The 16,543-nt window shown below is 41.8% G+C and overlaps 1 protein-coding gene across 2 annotated transcripts in view; it reads left to right on the forward strand.

Annotated features, from left to right (window-relative positions):
• The window catches only part of BAG2 (BAG cochaperone 2), a 24,730-nt gene extending 8,806 nt beyond the window's left edge, over window positions 1-15,924 (forward strand). The window contains exons 1-3 of one of the 2 annotated variants that reach the window (XM_034648290.1): window positions 57-256; window positions 11,615-11,724; window positions 13,982-15,924. In XM_034648290.1, the coding sequence (XP_034504181.1) occupies window positions 99-256; window positions 11,615-11,724; window positions 13,982-14,394 (681 nt within the window). In that variant the 5' untranslated portion in view covers window positions 57-98 and the 3' untranslated portion in view covers window positions 14,395-15,924. Of the gene's footprint in view, window positions 1-56; window positions 257-11,614; window positions 11,725-13,981 lie in introns of those variants that run through there. The other variant, XM_034648291.1, reaches the window with a different exon arrangement.
• The last annotated feature ends 619 nt before the right edge of the window (window positions 15,925-16,543 follow it).

Consider the following 16,543-nt stretch of genomic DNA (forward strand, 5'->3'; position numbering starts at 1 on the left):
GGCGGGGCGCTGGGGGAGGCCGTGCGCGGCGGGCCGGCCCGGCACGGTCCCGGGGCGCTCTGCAGCCAGAGAAGTTGCTGGCCTGAGGTTTGTTCTCCATGGAGATGGTGCACTTTTGTCTGGCTCTTGGTGGATTTTCCTCTCCGACCGAGAGAAGACGCATTCGATTTAAGCAGAAACCTGTGAGCGCCTTATTGGTGGCCACATTCTCATTAACCAGACCTGAGCGTTTGGGAACGGAGAAAAATCAGAGAAGGTAAAAGTTACGGTGACTTTATTTGAGGTTGGAGACTGTGACGCTCTGGGTCTACAGAACTTCTAGAATTTTCTGAATGGCAGTATGTGCTCTTCCCAAATGCTGTTAACTTACTCTTTTCCTATTATGCATTTTTTAAGAGCGGCAGCAGTTTAGTGGTCCCCGATGTGAGTGATAAGTTTCTTTCCTCCAAAACACAGCAGAGCAAAAAAATAAATCCAGGAATCCGTCTGATAGCAAGGATTAGGGAGGAGTAGGACAGATGAGGGACTGCGGGGTGAACGGTGGCTGGGTACTTGATGGAATAAGACCCTGCAGCTTCCATTTCCCCCCTAACCCCCGGCACGCTGTATTCAGCCATTCCGTTACTTTTTCAGTATTTACAGTGTACCGCCTTCCACGGAAGACACCTTGAAAGTGCTAGTCGTTGGCCTGAAAGTATAAGACAGAGTTTTTTTTCCCTCTTTCCTAAGATTTTATTAAGTAATATATAGTGTTATGCTTGTATGCAATTTCTAAATAATGCGTAGTAAATTTTGAAATAATTGTTTCCCTTAACAGTGTATGAAAACTTTTATGTACTTACTGTAAACGTTTATGTCACCAAAGTTACTGTGTAAATTGTGCGCAGGTGTAAATGATAATCGTATTAAGGCCCCACAACCCCCTGAAACTACACCGATTTTTTCCCTACAGATTTCACCCAGGTTCTGGGTGAGCAAAGAAACATGTAAGCCAAAAATTTTAAGAAGCAGTGTATGTATGTCTTTATCTTCCTCAATTTATATACCAAAACAAGAAGAGGTGTTTATTTGCCAGGAAAGTGCAATAATAACCACAGTATATCTCAGCAGTTGAGGCATTTATTATTATTATTTCCCTGAGAAAACGGGCAGAAAATGAGAAATTCTCCATCCACAATGATTTCATGGATGACAACAGATAGAGAAACCTGAGCCAAAACCACATTCTAGGGTTCTGCTCGAATGAGACAATGGAACAAGAGAAAAGTAATGCTTCGCCATGTTTGAGCTTGGTGCATTTACTCCCTGGAGAAAGCGCAACAAGAATGAAGTCAGTAGTGTCCCTGTGAAGAATAATACTTTTTTTGTAACAGCATTCTAAGTCTCCCCAGGTATCTAGAACTTTGAGGGTGTGTTCTTAACCATTTCAGGGCTCTCCCCCACCCTTGTCGGAAAAGATTTTTTCTGAAAGGAATGAGGAGGATTTGCCCCTCCCTTCTTCAAGCTGAGTCATTCTCCTCAAACTTGAATTAACACCTCATGGGTGCTAGGTGCAGAAGCAGTCAGGTAGTCATCTTTAAAAGAAAGCCTCTGGTTTTGAGTATTCGTATATTCTAATGTTTGATTAATCTGAAGTGAATTGATTACTGTATACAAGTGATTAAATTATAACTTGCTTAATTAACCCTTGAGCTGAGGAGGAAAGACTGACTAAAATGTGCTAATTACTGACTTTAAGGACTTCTCTAGTAATTTTAGACTTTTGTAAGCTTTGTTTCTTAAAAAAAAAAAAAAGTAATACTGATCTAAGGAAGTGTTGTAGAAGGTAGTAAAATTAAAGAAAAATGCTAATGATGATCCATTAAGGTTCAAAGATTCCTTTGACACCACGTGGTCAGTGTCACAGAGCACCACATTGTTAAAAACTAGCATCATGCCTGGAAGATGTATTTTTAAAAGAAACATGTAGGTGATTTTGCTCTAATAGGCTAATTTCATATGAAGGATAACTCATAAAGCAGTGTTTTAGGTAGAATAAAACACCGTAATTTAATACTTAAAAGTTTGCATGTAGTTCCCCAACCGTACTAATTTTGTCAAATGTGGTAGAACTTCTTCCATATGAAACTGAAGACAGAATTATGCCAAAAGCTTTATGACCTAGAGTATGAACTAGTGGTGTACGTGATTTTTTAGAAGCTTTTAAATGTTTGGCAGCATTTACATATCGTTGAAGGAATTCCATTTGTGTCTAATTCTTTACCACGACACTAGCCTCTTTCTTGATTCCACCTCATCTCCTTTCTTGCTTACTCCCAGAAAGGTGATTCCTTTCTCGCCCAGTTTTTTTTTTTTTTTAAGATTTTATTTTTATTTGAGAGAGAGAGGGCGGGGTAGGAGGAGCAGAGGGGGAGAGAGAGGGAGGGGAAAGATTCTCAAGCAGACTCCACACTGAGCCCCATATGGAGCTCGATCTCACAACCCTGAGACCATACTGAAACGAGACCCTTAACCAACTGAGCCACCCAGGCACCCCTCTCTCCGTTTTTTTACTAATTCTAAATAGTGTCTGATGTTTGCATTTATTAGTGGCTCAAGACACCTTTTTTAACAGTTACCCTAATTTGGGGCACCTGGATGGCTCAGTCAGTTAAACGTCTGCCTTCCGCTCAGGTCATGATCTCAGGGCCCTGGGATGGAGCCCTGCACTGGGCTCCCTGCTCAGCAGGGAGCCTGCTTCTTCTCTCCCTCTGCCTCTTCCCCAGCTGTGCACACTCTCTCTCGCACAAATAAATAAATAAAATATTTATTTTTTTAAAAAGTTACCATAATTTATAAGTAATACATGCTAACACTGATTCATTACATGAGCACCGAGTATATACCAGACCCCATTCCTTTGTGGAAGTTATTATCACCTCCATTCTCCAAATGGGAAATTGAGACTTAGGAAGTTAAATGACTTGTCCAAGTTCCCTCAGCCTAGAACCCGGGAGGATTGGCTGTAGAGCTTAATAATTCATGCCTGTAGCCTCTTAAAGTTAGATGTGTCTTATTGTTACCAAGGTTTGCCTCTTGGTGGGTGTCAGGCCAAAAGACACAACCAAACCAAAGAATAGGAAAAGGAAGGGTTTTACTTACAACAAGTAAGGGAGAACATGGGGGATCTTTCCCAAAGAACTGTCTCCCAGAATAACAAAATTGGGGAAGTTTTAACTGAGGGTGCATACACATTCATGAAGAGGCTTGCACAATGGGGAATACAGCATGGAATTGGGGTGACGAAATCCACGCCAAAATCATGAGGGCCGGGAGGGGTCAGCATCATGAGTTCTCTGGCTCCAGCTGGTCTGGTATCTGAGTGCTCAAAGGGGTTTAAATCCTACAAAGATAATCAAGAGTGTGCATCAGGTCAGCCTTCATTTCTGAATATGATTAGGCTGTCTCCTGGCCTCATGGTGACTGTTCTCACATTCTTTCACAAGATGGCTGGGGGCCTAAAATGACTCTTCTTATGTCAAGGAAGCTATGTCTGTCTTTGTTTACCCAGGAATCCCTAACTCTTTCTGCTTACAATATTTCAAAATGTAGGGCTAGTACATGGATGAATATATGATTTTACTGAAAGAGGTGAAAATTCCATTTGTTTATTTATCTGTTTATTTTGTAAAGATTTTAAGTAATCTCTATACCCAACCTTGACTTAAACTTACAACCCAAGAGGCACATGCTCCCTCCAACTGAGCCAGCTTGGTGCCCCAAAAATTCCATTTAAATTGTTGTCAGAGTCGGTAAGTATCGAACACCTACTGAGTGCCAAGTACTGAGTGGCTCCTAGAAGAGTCTGGATGGTAACGAAGATGTTTGGGATATGGGTTGTGGAGGATGGCAGAGGGGAAGATGATAGGGCTGGGAGATTGATTGTTCACCAATTTCCCCAAACCGGTCAAGTTGTAGCTCCTTCCCGCTGCTCTCAGCCATCCGCAGTCACTTCCTGAGCAGCCAAGGAATGAAGGGTCGGGGCCGGGAGTGATATGGATCATTGGCCAGAAGTTTCCTGTTGCTTCAAGTTTCTTAGGGTGTGCCAGTGTCCCAGGAGTCACAAAACAAGAAGCATCATAGTTCATATTGAACAACAGCCTATAATTTAAGAGTATTTCTCACATACATTGTCATTCGAACCTTGCAAAATCCTTTGACGTAGAGGCGGGCACATGGACGTTATCTCTTTTAGAAATGAGGGAACTGAGGTCCCGAGGGATTGAGTGGCCAGCCTAAGGCCATAGTACTGATGAGTAGCTCCTAACAGCAGTCCCATTAAACACCAGTTCCATTTTTATATTAAAGGGTCTCAGTGGTGAATGTATTTTAATACTTTGGCGATGATTAGGAAAACTTATTCAAAATCTTACATTGCGTAGGGTATAAGTGATCATTGTGGCATTCTTCAGATACAAGAGTATTTTTTTTTAAGATTTATTTATTTATGAGAGAGTGAGAGCAGGGGGAGGAGCAGAGGGAGAGAGAGAGAATCCTGAAGCAGGCTCCCCTCTGAGCTCAGAGCCCAGCGTGGGTCTCCATACCAGGGCATGATCTCAGGACTCTGAGATCATGACCTGAGCCAAAATCGAGAGTCAGGTGCTCAGCGGACTGAGCCACCTAGGCACCCCACAAGAGTATTTTTTTTAATTTTTGTTTTTTATTTTAATTCCAGTGTAGTTGTGTTATATTAGTTTCACATGTACAGTGTAGTGATTCAACAAGTCTATACGTTACTCAGCGCTCGTCAAGATAAGTGTACTCTTGGGTGCCTGGGTGGCTCAGTTGCTTAATAAGCATCTTACCTTCAACTCAGGTCATGATCTCAGGGTCCTGGGATCAAGCCTCACATCGGGCTCCCTGCTCAGTGGGGAGTCTGCTTCTCCCTCTGCCCCTTCCCCTGCTCATGCTCTCTCTCTCTCTCTCTCTCTCTCAAATAAATAAATAAATTAAAATCTTTAAAAATCTTTAAAAAAAAAAAAGTGTACTCTTGGGGCACCTGGCTACCTCAGTCAGGAGAGCATGTGACTCATGATGTTGGGGATTTAAGTTCAAGCCCCATGTTGGGTGTAGAGATTACTTAAAAATAAAATCTTAAAAAAAAAAAAGATAAGTGTAATCTTAATCCCTTCACTTATTTCACCCTTCCCTCTACGTGCCTCCCCTCTCGTAACTGCCCATTTGTTCTCTATAATTAAGCTTGTTTTTTGGTTTGTCTCATTTCCCCCCCCTTTGTTCATTTGTTTTGTTTCTTTAAAATGCCACATATGAGTGAAACCATAAGTAATTTGTCTTTCTCTGACTGACTTACTTTTCAGTTAGCCTTTTACTGTCTAGTTCCATCCATTTTGTTGCAAATGGCAAGATTTCATTCTTTTTTATGGCTGAATAATAGTCTATCGATGGACACTTGGGCTACTTCCATAATTAGGCTATTGTAAATAATTATGCAATAATATATCCTTTCTAATTTGTGTTTTCGTACTCTTTGGGTATTACCCAGTACTGTGATTACTAATCATAGGGTAGTTCAATTTTTAATTTTTTTTAAAGATTTTATTTTTAAGTAATCTCTACACCCAGTGTGGGGCTCAAACCCACAACTCCACAATCAAGAGTTGCATGCTCCACCAACTGAGCCAGCTGGGCGCCCCCATTTGTAATTTTTTGAGGAAACTTCTTACTGTTTTCCCCAGTGGCCATACCAGTTTGTATTTCCACCAACAGAACATGAGGGTTCCTTTTTCTCCACATCCTCACCAACTCTTGTTTCTTGGATACAAGAATATTAAATACAAGGTGGGACTATGATTTTAAGAACTTGTTTTAGAAATTATTTTGCAGGGGGCCTCGGTGGCTCAGATGGTTAAGCGTCTGACTCTTGATTTCAGCTTAGGTGTTGATCTCAGGGTCGTGAGTTCAAGCCCCATGTTGGGCACCACACTGGGTGTGGAGCCTACTTAAAAACAAGAAAAAAAGAAAAATTATTTTTTTCAAATAAATTTAGGATAGGAGTCTTTGCCTGTTCCCTTCCTTTTTATGAAAGCACAAATTCTTATTATTTATAAGCCTGAGTTCATAATGGTGCATCGTCAATACCATGAAGCTACTGTTTGCCAGCACCACTTCTAGCCACACCCCACGTGTTACCTCATTACTAGAATTGTTTTTGTCAGTGCTGTCGGGCATTGTGTTGAACGCTACTCGCTTTACTTCAGTCACAACCCTCTTCTCTTTATCCCTTTTTCATAAGTGAGGAAAGTGAGGCAAAGAGAACTTAAGGAACTGCTCAAGTCTACACAGCCAGTAAGTGGCGCGGTGCGTTAGCCATGTTAGCCGATGGAACCACAGTAGCCTCCGGTCTGGTGAAGTCGCTCCTGCGCCTCTAAGATCTCAACAGTGTGTCCTTTTGATAACCAGGCTGCAGAGATCTGTGAGGTGTGGGAGACCTGAAGACTAGCCGAGTGCGTGTACACTTCAGTTTTGCCCTCATAAGAATTTTCTGACTAAAATTTCTTTTTGTCAAAGCCGACTTCATAGCAGTTTCATGCAGGAGTCCAACTCAGGCCAGCCTTGGTATGAGAAGTTCTTAACCAATTTTGGAAATGTTGCTCTTCTAGGATCTGTTAGTAAAAACAGAACCACCCTTCTCCGCCCAGAGACGTGTTGGCAAATGATGTGTTAAAAAACATGAAGGATAAGGTGAGGTGGTCCAACACTTGGCTAACCAGAGTTCCAGAAGAAAATAATAGAATGGAAGACAGGGAATATTCAAAGATACTATGGCTAACAATTTTCTAGAACTAAATGGAAAGGTTGTAGACAGATTTATATGTGAGATGAATTTAAAGATCTCAGTGGCTAAGAAACAGTACAAATATTACTTAAATAAACTAAGTAGAGATCTAGGTTCAGCTAGAGGGAACAGCAAATGTCAATGGTGCCAAAAAACAAACAGACCCTTGAAATCTTTACATTCTGAAGACTGGCGTTTTATCTTTGCTATGAAATGAAAAAGGTATACATGAAAAAGTATATGAGAAGTTCCATAAAAGATGAAATCTGTTTTTCACAGGGAAAACGCCCTGGCAATTTCTAGCATTGAGGGAAAACAAAAAAACCAAAAAACCTCAAGACTTAAAATTTCCATCTAGGGGCGCCTGGGTGGCACAGCGGTTAAGCATTTGCCTTCGGCTCAGGGCATGATCCCGGCGTTGTGGGATCGAGCCCCACATCAGGCTCCTCTGCTATGAGCCTGCTTCTTCCTCTCCCACTCCCCCTGCTTGTGTTCCCTCTCTCACTGGCTGTCTCTATCTCTGTCGAATAAATAAATAAAATCTTTTAAAAAAAAAATTTCCATCTAACGTGTTCTGTATTTGGTTTCATTAAATGGCAAAATATCTTCCTTATATGATAGACTTATGTTTTTTTTCCTAGAGTGTCTCCTTTTAAACCATTTTCTTGTTAACAACTCCCTGAACTTAGTGTTGTAACATGTTGTAAGTGAAGCCTTCCTTTTTTGAATAACATTCAGTTCTCTATCATCGTACATTTGAGTACAAACTCAAATGAGTCTTGAAAAATTCATTTCTCCTTTCAGCGTTTCTCATTTACCAATCACATGATTCATCTGTGTCAGTTAAACACTAGAGTCATGGTTTGTGTTTTTATCATAAATATTTCATATCAGTGCCAACTCAATCTCTCTCATATGTACTGGGCCCTAGTTTATCTAAAAGTCTGAGAGTTTGCTAATGTAAAATGTGTAAGCACATGATGGATGGTGCTGGAAGTGGGCTTGCTGTTGTATTATTGCTATTTTATAGAATATTGTTCTTCCATTGTGTTTTCCAGCCACATTTGTCATGTAAGATTCTTACCAGTTCTTTGCTTTTACTGGCTCTTATAAACACAATGTTCAACATATATTTAGTATCTTGAGGAACAAAGAGACCCTGTGACTTTGTGGTCAATCAGTGCTATTTTGGGGTATAACAGGTGGATGGCTGTTAGGGAAAAGGCAGATGTGCGGTTGGGGTGGGTGGGGGAGACCTTAAATGGAATGGACATGTGCTCAAACGTTAGTGAAGTTGTTCCTTCTGTGCCCACTTACGGCAGCAGTCACAATTAGATCTTCCATGATCTCATGTTTCTAAGGCCGTCTGAATGCTGAGGTCGTCTGTCACTGTTCATTTTCCAAAAGTTGGCAACTTATTTACAGGGTAATGTATAACAAGAAGTGCCCTGAAAACAGCACTTTTAAGTATACAGGATTTTCTTTTCTCTTGCTCTCATGATTCCACAGCCTCGTTCTTTAGTGACTGAGTGTGTCCGTGTGAATGCGTAGTAAGTGCATGTATGTTTATACTTGGGGGAGTTAGGGAAAGTAGTGCTTCTATAGTTTGATGCAGGCATTATACCAAAAACCTACACAGGCATTTCCTTTCAATTCAGGAAAAGACAAAGATGCTGTCTCTCATCATCACTGTTTAATAAAGTAACAGAGGACTTTAGTCAATACTATAAAGAAATAGAAGCTAATAGGATTAAAAAGGAAGAGATTAAAACTCTCATTTTGTACAGATGAAACGATCATCAATCTCGAAGAATCAGGGACGCCTGGGTGGCTCAGTCGGTTAAGCGTCTGCCTTCTGCTCAGGTCATGATCCCAGGGTCCTGGGATCAAGCCCTACATTGAGCTTCCCTGCTCAGTGGGAAGCCTGCTTCTCCCTCTCCCACTCCCCCTGCTTGTGTTCCCTCTCTTGCTGTGTCTCTGTCAAATAAATAAATAAAATCTTAAAAAAAAATTAGAAGAATCAGTAGAATCAAAAGACCAATCATTAAAATTAATAAATAAATCTGTTACCAATTACAAGATGAACCTTACAAAAACAGCATTTTTTTTTAAATTTTAGGGGCTCCTGGATGGCTCAGTCGGTTGAGCATCTCCTTTGGCTCAGGTTGTGATCTCAGGGTCCTGGGATCGAGCCCCACATCAGGCTCCTTGCTCAGCAGGGTGCCTGCTTCTCCCTCTGCCTCTGTCCCTGCTTGTGCTCTCTCTGTCTGTCTCTTTCTTTCTCTCTCTCAAATAAATAATATCTTTAAAAAAAATACTTCAAAACTCTATGAAGAATATAGAAGATGATCTGAATATGTGGAGAGACATTATCACGCCCTTGGATAGAATGACAATATTCTAAAGATGCCAGATTTACCCCAGTTCTTTGACAGACCCAGTAAACCTACTCAGGAGTTAATATGGAGAATTAAAAGTCTAGGTGGCACAGTCGTTAAGCGTCTGCCTTCGGCTCAGGGTGTGATCCCCGGTGTTCTGGGATCAAGCCCCACATCAGGCTCCTCCGCTGGGAGCCTGCTTCTTCCTCTCCCCTCCCCCTGCTTGTGTTCCCTCTCTCGCTGGCTGTCTCTCTCTGTCAAATAAATAAATAAAATCTTTAAAAAAAATAAAAGTCTAAATAGCTAAGTTATCTTTAAAAAAGTTTAGAGGGCTGGTTCTACCAAATATTAAGGCATATTACAAGGCTGTTGCTATTTTTTAAAAGTGGGTGTTGGTCTAAGAACAGTCAAATATACTAGTGGATGGAATAGAGATTTCAGAGTAGACAATCTATAAATCCCTGAAGGAAAGATGGATTTTTGGTGGATGTAATGTTGGGGAAAAACACTTCACTATTTGGAGAAAAATAAAACAAAATCCTTACCTAAACACATACAGGTGGATTCTAGATGGACTAAGACATAAATACGAGAAAGGTAAAGCAATAAAGTTAATAGAAAGAAAGGTGGGAAAGTACCTTATGAGGTAGGATGTGAAGAGTCTGAAGTAAAACTTCAAAAGCATAAACCATAAGGCAAAATAAAACCAAGAAAAGATTAATCTGATCACTTCAAAGTAAGGATATCTATTCAGGGAAGGATATCCCAGACAAAATTCATATATGATAGGATGGAAGAAGATGATTATAATGTCTGTAACTAATGTGGGATTAATTCCTTGAGTATGCAAATCAACAAGAGGACAGTAACCCCCATTTAAAAAAGGGAAAAACAGGGGCGCCTGGGTGGCTCAGTCATTAAGCGTCTGCCTTCAGCTCAGGGCGTGATCCCAGCATTCTGGGATCGAGTTCCACATCAGGCTTTTCCGATGGGAGCCTGCTTCTTCCTCTCCCACTCCCCCTGCTTGTGTTCCCTTTCTTGCTGGCTGTCTTTCTCTCTCTGTCAAATAAATAAATAAAATCTTTAAAAAAAAGGGGGGGGGGAACAAAATAGGCAAAGGCTATGAACAGGCTAACAAGAATACAGAAAGATGTCCAAAATTATTAGTAATGAAAGCCATACAAATTAAGTACGAACATACCACTGTATACTTAGTAGACTGGCAAAAAATAGAAAGTTGGAAAATGCTGAGTATTGCTAGGGCTGTGGGGACATAGGGATTCCTATGCTTTGCTGCTGGGAGTATTGCAAAGGGGTTCAGGACAGGGCCCCCCTCCCCCCCGAATGTGCCCCTTTGGCATGTTGGTTATTTTGAGCTGAAGGCACTTGAGAGCCTGCAGGCTCACGAGAAACTTCTGCACCTCTCTTAACCACACAGAAGATTCTAAATTAGGGGTCTTTCCCAGAATAAGGGTTACAGGCAGAGATAAATTTTATCTGAGTGGCCCATCTGTATGGCAGGGCAAACATCTAATTACCTAACATCTGCTCTTCTTATCACCCTGTGAAGTGTATTCCTTTTCTCTGAAGTCCCAGACCCTTACCCCCTTCTCCTTCATTCAAAATAATGTATACCTCATTTTGCCTGACTGTCTTTGGCATTTCCATGTCTACGTGGATTCCCCTTATGTACGCTATTAAATTTGATTTTCTCCTGTTAATTTGTCTCATGTTAACTTGATTCTTAGTCCAGTTAGAAGGACCTTTGCGGGCGTGAGAATGCTTACTTCCCGACAATGGTCTAGTCTAGCCATTCTGGGGAACGGTGGTAGTACTGGGTTACGTTGAGGGTGCACATACCCTGTGTCTCAGCCGTTCTGCCCTGAGATAGATCCAAGGAGCTTCTCATTCAAGTCCGTAGGGGACATGTATTCACTGAACGGTTTCTTCTGTGGTGATGAAAAGTGAGGGGACAAAGTGAGCATTTCCACTGGGACCGTAGAGGTAAAATCAGGTGGATGATACAGACGGAGTGTTCTGCAGAGTCAGAAGCTGCTGGTTAGATGTACACACAAGAAGCTGGATGGTTCCTAACAAAATAACGCTGCGTGAAGAAAAAGAAACAGTGAGATATAAATTGAAAATAGATGAACACACAAATACAGATTGTGTTAAGAACACATACAAAATAGATGGACACTAAACAGAATGATTGCCGTACGAGGGGGGAAGGAGGAGGGGGGTGGGGTAGGTGGATTTAAAACAAGAGAAGCATTTTTAAAGAGGGATAAAGACTTTTTGAAAAGCGTTCCTAGTGCTCTTTAAACTTGAGTTGGAGCAGGTGATAGCGACGAAGACAAGTAAGCTTCCACGCGGTAACTCGTCTTCCCCGTGTGTACAGGGTGGAAGCTCTGAGAGAAGCGGCGACTGCCGTCGAGCAAGAGAAAGAAGTCCTCCTGGAAATGATCCACAGCATCCAGAACAGCCAGGACATGAGGCAGATCAGCGACGGTGAGCGCGTTTCCACGGGAGGCAGCTCGTCTTTTCCCCTCCTTGATGGGGTTTACGATACGGGCTTTAGGTCCATTGTCGCTTGACCGGAGGAATTCGCCCGCTTGGCTTCGGCGTTTCCCGTGAGCGCGGAGAGCCGCTGCCGGAGCCACCTGCCCAGAGGTCAGCCTGCTGGCCTGCCCCCTACCTCAAGGGCATGGTTGGAACTGGTAGAAAAGGCCTCCAAGCTCCGGAGGAGGTGGCCCCAAGCAGTTCACACTCCTCTAACTTCAGTTCCTCCGAAGTTCCTGGACTGTAGAAGCTGTGGAAGCAGAGAACACAGAGGGGTTGAGGTGTAGCTTAAGGAGAGGAAGGCGAGGGAATGCCGGGGAAAGACATTATGGGCCCAGTAAAACCCCATTAACATAGAAGGTGCTAGCACTTCTCAGTGAAAAGCATGACTGCACACGGAGGAACAGGGCACTTGGGGTTTCCTCTCGGTGGCTGTGGCTTCCTAATTCGGTTGCTCCGGGCCCTCCCAAGACAAGCTGCTGGGCCAGCGGCTGGTGCCGTGAGTGTGCCTCTAACTCCAGGCCCTGAACTCTTAGACATGCACAGCGGGGTCAGGATCTAGCCAGTCTGTCCACCGTCCTGGCCAAAGATCGATGAATTAGGGAGAGAGTTACAGAACAGGACAAAGAGGAGGTTGCCCACTTTTTCGTGTAAATAATGAGATGTGGATCCCTTTTCCTACCATTGCCTCTCTGTGCTGGACAAGACTTACAGCACCGGCCTGCTTAAACGTCCCTGGCAAGGATGAAGTCAGTGCCTAATTTTGAGGCCAGCCTTTCCTCCACTCTGATGGCTAAGTTTGCCCAGCCAAAATTGGGGCATTGTATTCTGATAGGCATGCAGAATACGCCGTCCCAAGGTATGGTTCTTTGGCATGGGGATTATTTGAAGCTGATGATTTTTGAGAAGCTGCAGACACAGGAGAAGCTCTGGAAACAGAGTAGAAGTTATTCTTTTATAAGGGAAGTTTAAATTTATAAAGGCTATTTCCATTTGTAAGGGTGCCTCCCTCTTTGTACCAGGAAGAGAAGGATGACTGTGAATCATAGAAACTCTTATCTATGCAGAAAGTACCTACGAAATCTGCAGCACAACCTTATCCTGGTGTACCCTGCTTTTCCTGGTAGCCTCACTAAGGAGGGGAGGGCTTCCCTCAACGTCCTAGTCCTTAGCTGAATATGGTTTTTAAGGTGGTGGCTTGGGTCGTCTGTCTCAGGGGGGTGGGCCATCTCAGTGTCCCTGAAAATCTCCTATGTATGTGTGAAGTGTACATGTTCATAAGCTTCTGCTTTTTTTTTTTTTTTAAGATTTTATTTATTTATTCGACAGAGATAGAGACAGCCAGCGAGAGAGGGAACAAGCAGGGGGAGTGGGAGAGGAAGAGGCAGGCTCATAGCGGAGGAGCCTGATTGTGGGGCTCGATCCCACAATGCCGGGATCACGCCCTGAGCCGAAGGCAGACACTTAACTGCTGTGCCACCCAGGCGCCCCTCTGCTTTTTTTCTTGTTAATCTTCTATTACAGGGTTTCTCAGCCAAGAACTCAGAAAGGTACAGGGAGAATTATTTTTCCTCCCCTACATGCACATCCTCATCAAGAGATCCAGTGTGTCTGATCTCTTGCTCTAACCAGCACAAAACCCTGGTTATGCTCACTATTCACTCTGTGTAAAGACTTGGTCTCTATCCCAGTTACAAATGCATACCTGCCCAAACCTTTTCAAACATAACCACTTGAGAAGTCATCTGGTTTCCCATGTATAAAGACTCCCAGGGAGGGGAGCCTGGGTGGCTCAGTCGGTTAAGCATCTGACTCTTGATTTAGGCTCAGGTCATCATCTCAGGGTTGTGAGATCAATCCGCACGTCAGGCTCACACATGGACAGTGAAGCCTGCTTGAGATTCTCTCTCCCTCTCTCCCTTCCCCTCCCCTGCCTGCACGCATGTGTGTGCACTCCCTCTCCCTCTCTCTCAAAAAAAAATTTAAAAAAGACTTTCAAGGAAAGGTATTCTGCAACCTCTCTCTGTAATATAATACAGTTCATCAGTTAATCTTATGCACTGTAATTTTGACTTTTACCTTTAAAAATTTTGTTGCCGAGGCATTTATGGAAAATAGCTTTAGCCAAAAATGAATGCCTTAGTGTTCTCAACATAGGTAAGTTTATGTCTCATATTGATTGATATTTCAAACTTTCTACGTTTAGGAGAAAGAGAAGAGTTAAATCTGACAGCAAACCGTTTGATGGGACGAACCCTCACTGTCGAAGTTTCAGTAGAAACGATCAGAAACCCCCAGCAGGAAGAATCCCTAAAGCATGCCACCAGGATTATTGATGAGGTGGTCAGTAAGTTTCTGGATGATTTGGGAAATGCCAAGAGTCACTTGATGTCACTGTACAGTGCGTGTTCATCCGAGGTGCCGCCTGGGCCTGTTGACCAGAAGTTTCAGTCCATAGTCATTGGCTGTGCTCTTGAAGATCAGAAGAAAATTAAGAGAAGATTAGAGACTCTGCTTAGAAATATTGAAAACTCTGACAAGGCCATCAAGCTGTTAGAGCATTCTAAAGGAGCCGGTTCCAAAACTCTGCAACAAAATGCTGAAGGCAAATTTAATTAGTTTTGGAACATAGGAGCACTTACAAATAATGACAGAAAAACGATTAAACATTAGTTCTTTGTGTTAGGCTTAACATTTGATACTGATTGTTGTTTCACAAGAGGAAAAGATACCTGTGTCATCAGTTTTGTGAATAACATAATTAAAACTAGAAATATTTTAATGCTCTTTCTAGAAGTTTTTAGATTGAATTCTTGTCTTGTATTAGGCTCTAGCACCTAATATATATATATATATATATTTTTTTTTTTTTTTTAACTATTCTGTGGATGAATACTTAGTATGTAGGAGAGAGTAACTGCTCAGCCTGGGCCAAAAGCATTATTCTTTCCTGGGCTTTGTCTGGCATGGAGATACTTGGGCACATGGGGCATTTCGTAGACTAGAAATTCTTGACCTTAAGCAGCACACAAACTTACCACTCATCTGCTGTTAACTAGTAGCGTACTTAAAAGGACAAAAGGAATCACAAAATAAGAACCTTTCCCCACTTCTTCTTTTTCATAAAGCACTTTTTTTGGACATCTGTATCAAATTATTTTGAATTTAAGATTTATGCATCTGATAATATGAATATATTTCTTGATATACACTGAAAACGTGACATAAAGTGTGAGAGAATTCACATCTCATATTATTGTCAACAGCTATATGTCCACTTCATCTTTTCCCAAACACATCATTTCTCTAAATTTTTAATCATTACAGAAATACAGTGTTGTAACTTGCCTCTTTTTTAAAATGCTGCTAGAAAGTCTAATTGTCAACTTTAAAACCTCTATTCTGTGTAGGTGTATAATTTACTTCCCCATTCCCCTTACTAAACATTTAGGTTGTTTCCAATTTCTTGCTTATTCCTGCAACATATCTATATACAGAGACTTTTTCCTTCTTTCTTTTGTTTTTGATTTTCTTTGTATAAATTCCCAGTAGTGGGATTTACTGGGTCAAAGGGTATATACATTTTCATGGCCTGACCTATTTCCAAATTTTTTTGTATGAGAGTGACATCAATTTGTACAATCTTCAGTAATTAAAATGTAGCTGTTTCACTAGAAGCTTTCCAAAGCTGAGCATTATTTTTTCTAACATTAGATCTGAAACACCTTAATTTCATTTGCATTTTATGTACTAACAGGGTTGACCAATGCATTGATTATTATATCTGTGATAAGTGAAGCAACTAGAGAACACTTTTATTTGTTTGAAGTAACTAGTGCTGTTGACACACAAACACCTCAACTCCCCCTCAAATACCACTTCACAATGGATACATCAAACTCAGTTTCCATGAGACTGTAGGTATTCTTTCACACTGTGGGGAAAAGCCAAGATCCAGATTGGCTTTATATATTTAGATCTCTCAATGCAAACAATATTGAGCTTCATTTTCCAGGCAAAAATGTCAAATTAGTCTCTCTTCATAAAAAGCAATTACAATCTGAGAACATTATGGCTTTGATTACCGTTGCTAAGCCTGCCTCATTAAAATCTTTCCGTTTCTTGGGAAACATTCATTCCCATTGATAACTGTGGCAAAGCCTCTTGATTTGTCAGTTGACTCTCATTTGCTGTAATCAGGTTTACTGTCAGATAAAGGGTTTTGTGTGTGTGTGTGCCATCTTTATCAGCTTTTTGAAAATTAAGAAGCAACAATTAAGTTTTCTTCCAAGTTCTCAAGGACTGTCAGCATCTTTAAATCCCTTCCACCCTGGGAAATACTCCCCCTTTCCATTCACTCATTCACTCCATGTCAGCCTAGGACATTTTCTTTCTTTCTTTCTTTCTTTCTTTCTTTCTTTCTTTCTTTCTTTCTTTCTTTCTTTCTTTCTTTCCTTCCTTCCTTCCTTCCTTCCTTCCTTCCTTCCTTCCTTCCTTCCTTCCTTCCACGTTTTATTTTATTTACTAGGGAGAGCACTAGCAGGGAGGAGAGGGAGACGCAGACTCCCTGCTGAGCACGGAGCCCAACACAGGGCTCCATCCCTGAGCTCTGGGATCATGACCTGAGCCGAAGGCAGCTGCTTAACCGACTGAGCCATCCAGGCGCCCCACCCTAAGACATTTTCTACCACAAACTATTTGGGCTTTGCCTCCTCAGCCCTTGTACTCTTCACATTGTTCTTTCCCCATTTTTTGCAATGGAGTCTTA

This window comes from Ailuropoda melanoleuca, chromosome 19, assembly GCF_002007445.2.
Source record: "Ailuropoda melanoleuca isolate Jingjing chromosome 19, ASM200744v2, whole genome shotgun sequence".
Lineage (NCBI taxonomy): Eukaryota > Metazoa > Chordata > Mammalia > Carnivora > Ursidae > Ailuropoda > Ailuropoda melanoleuca.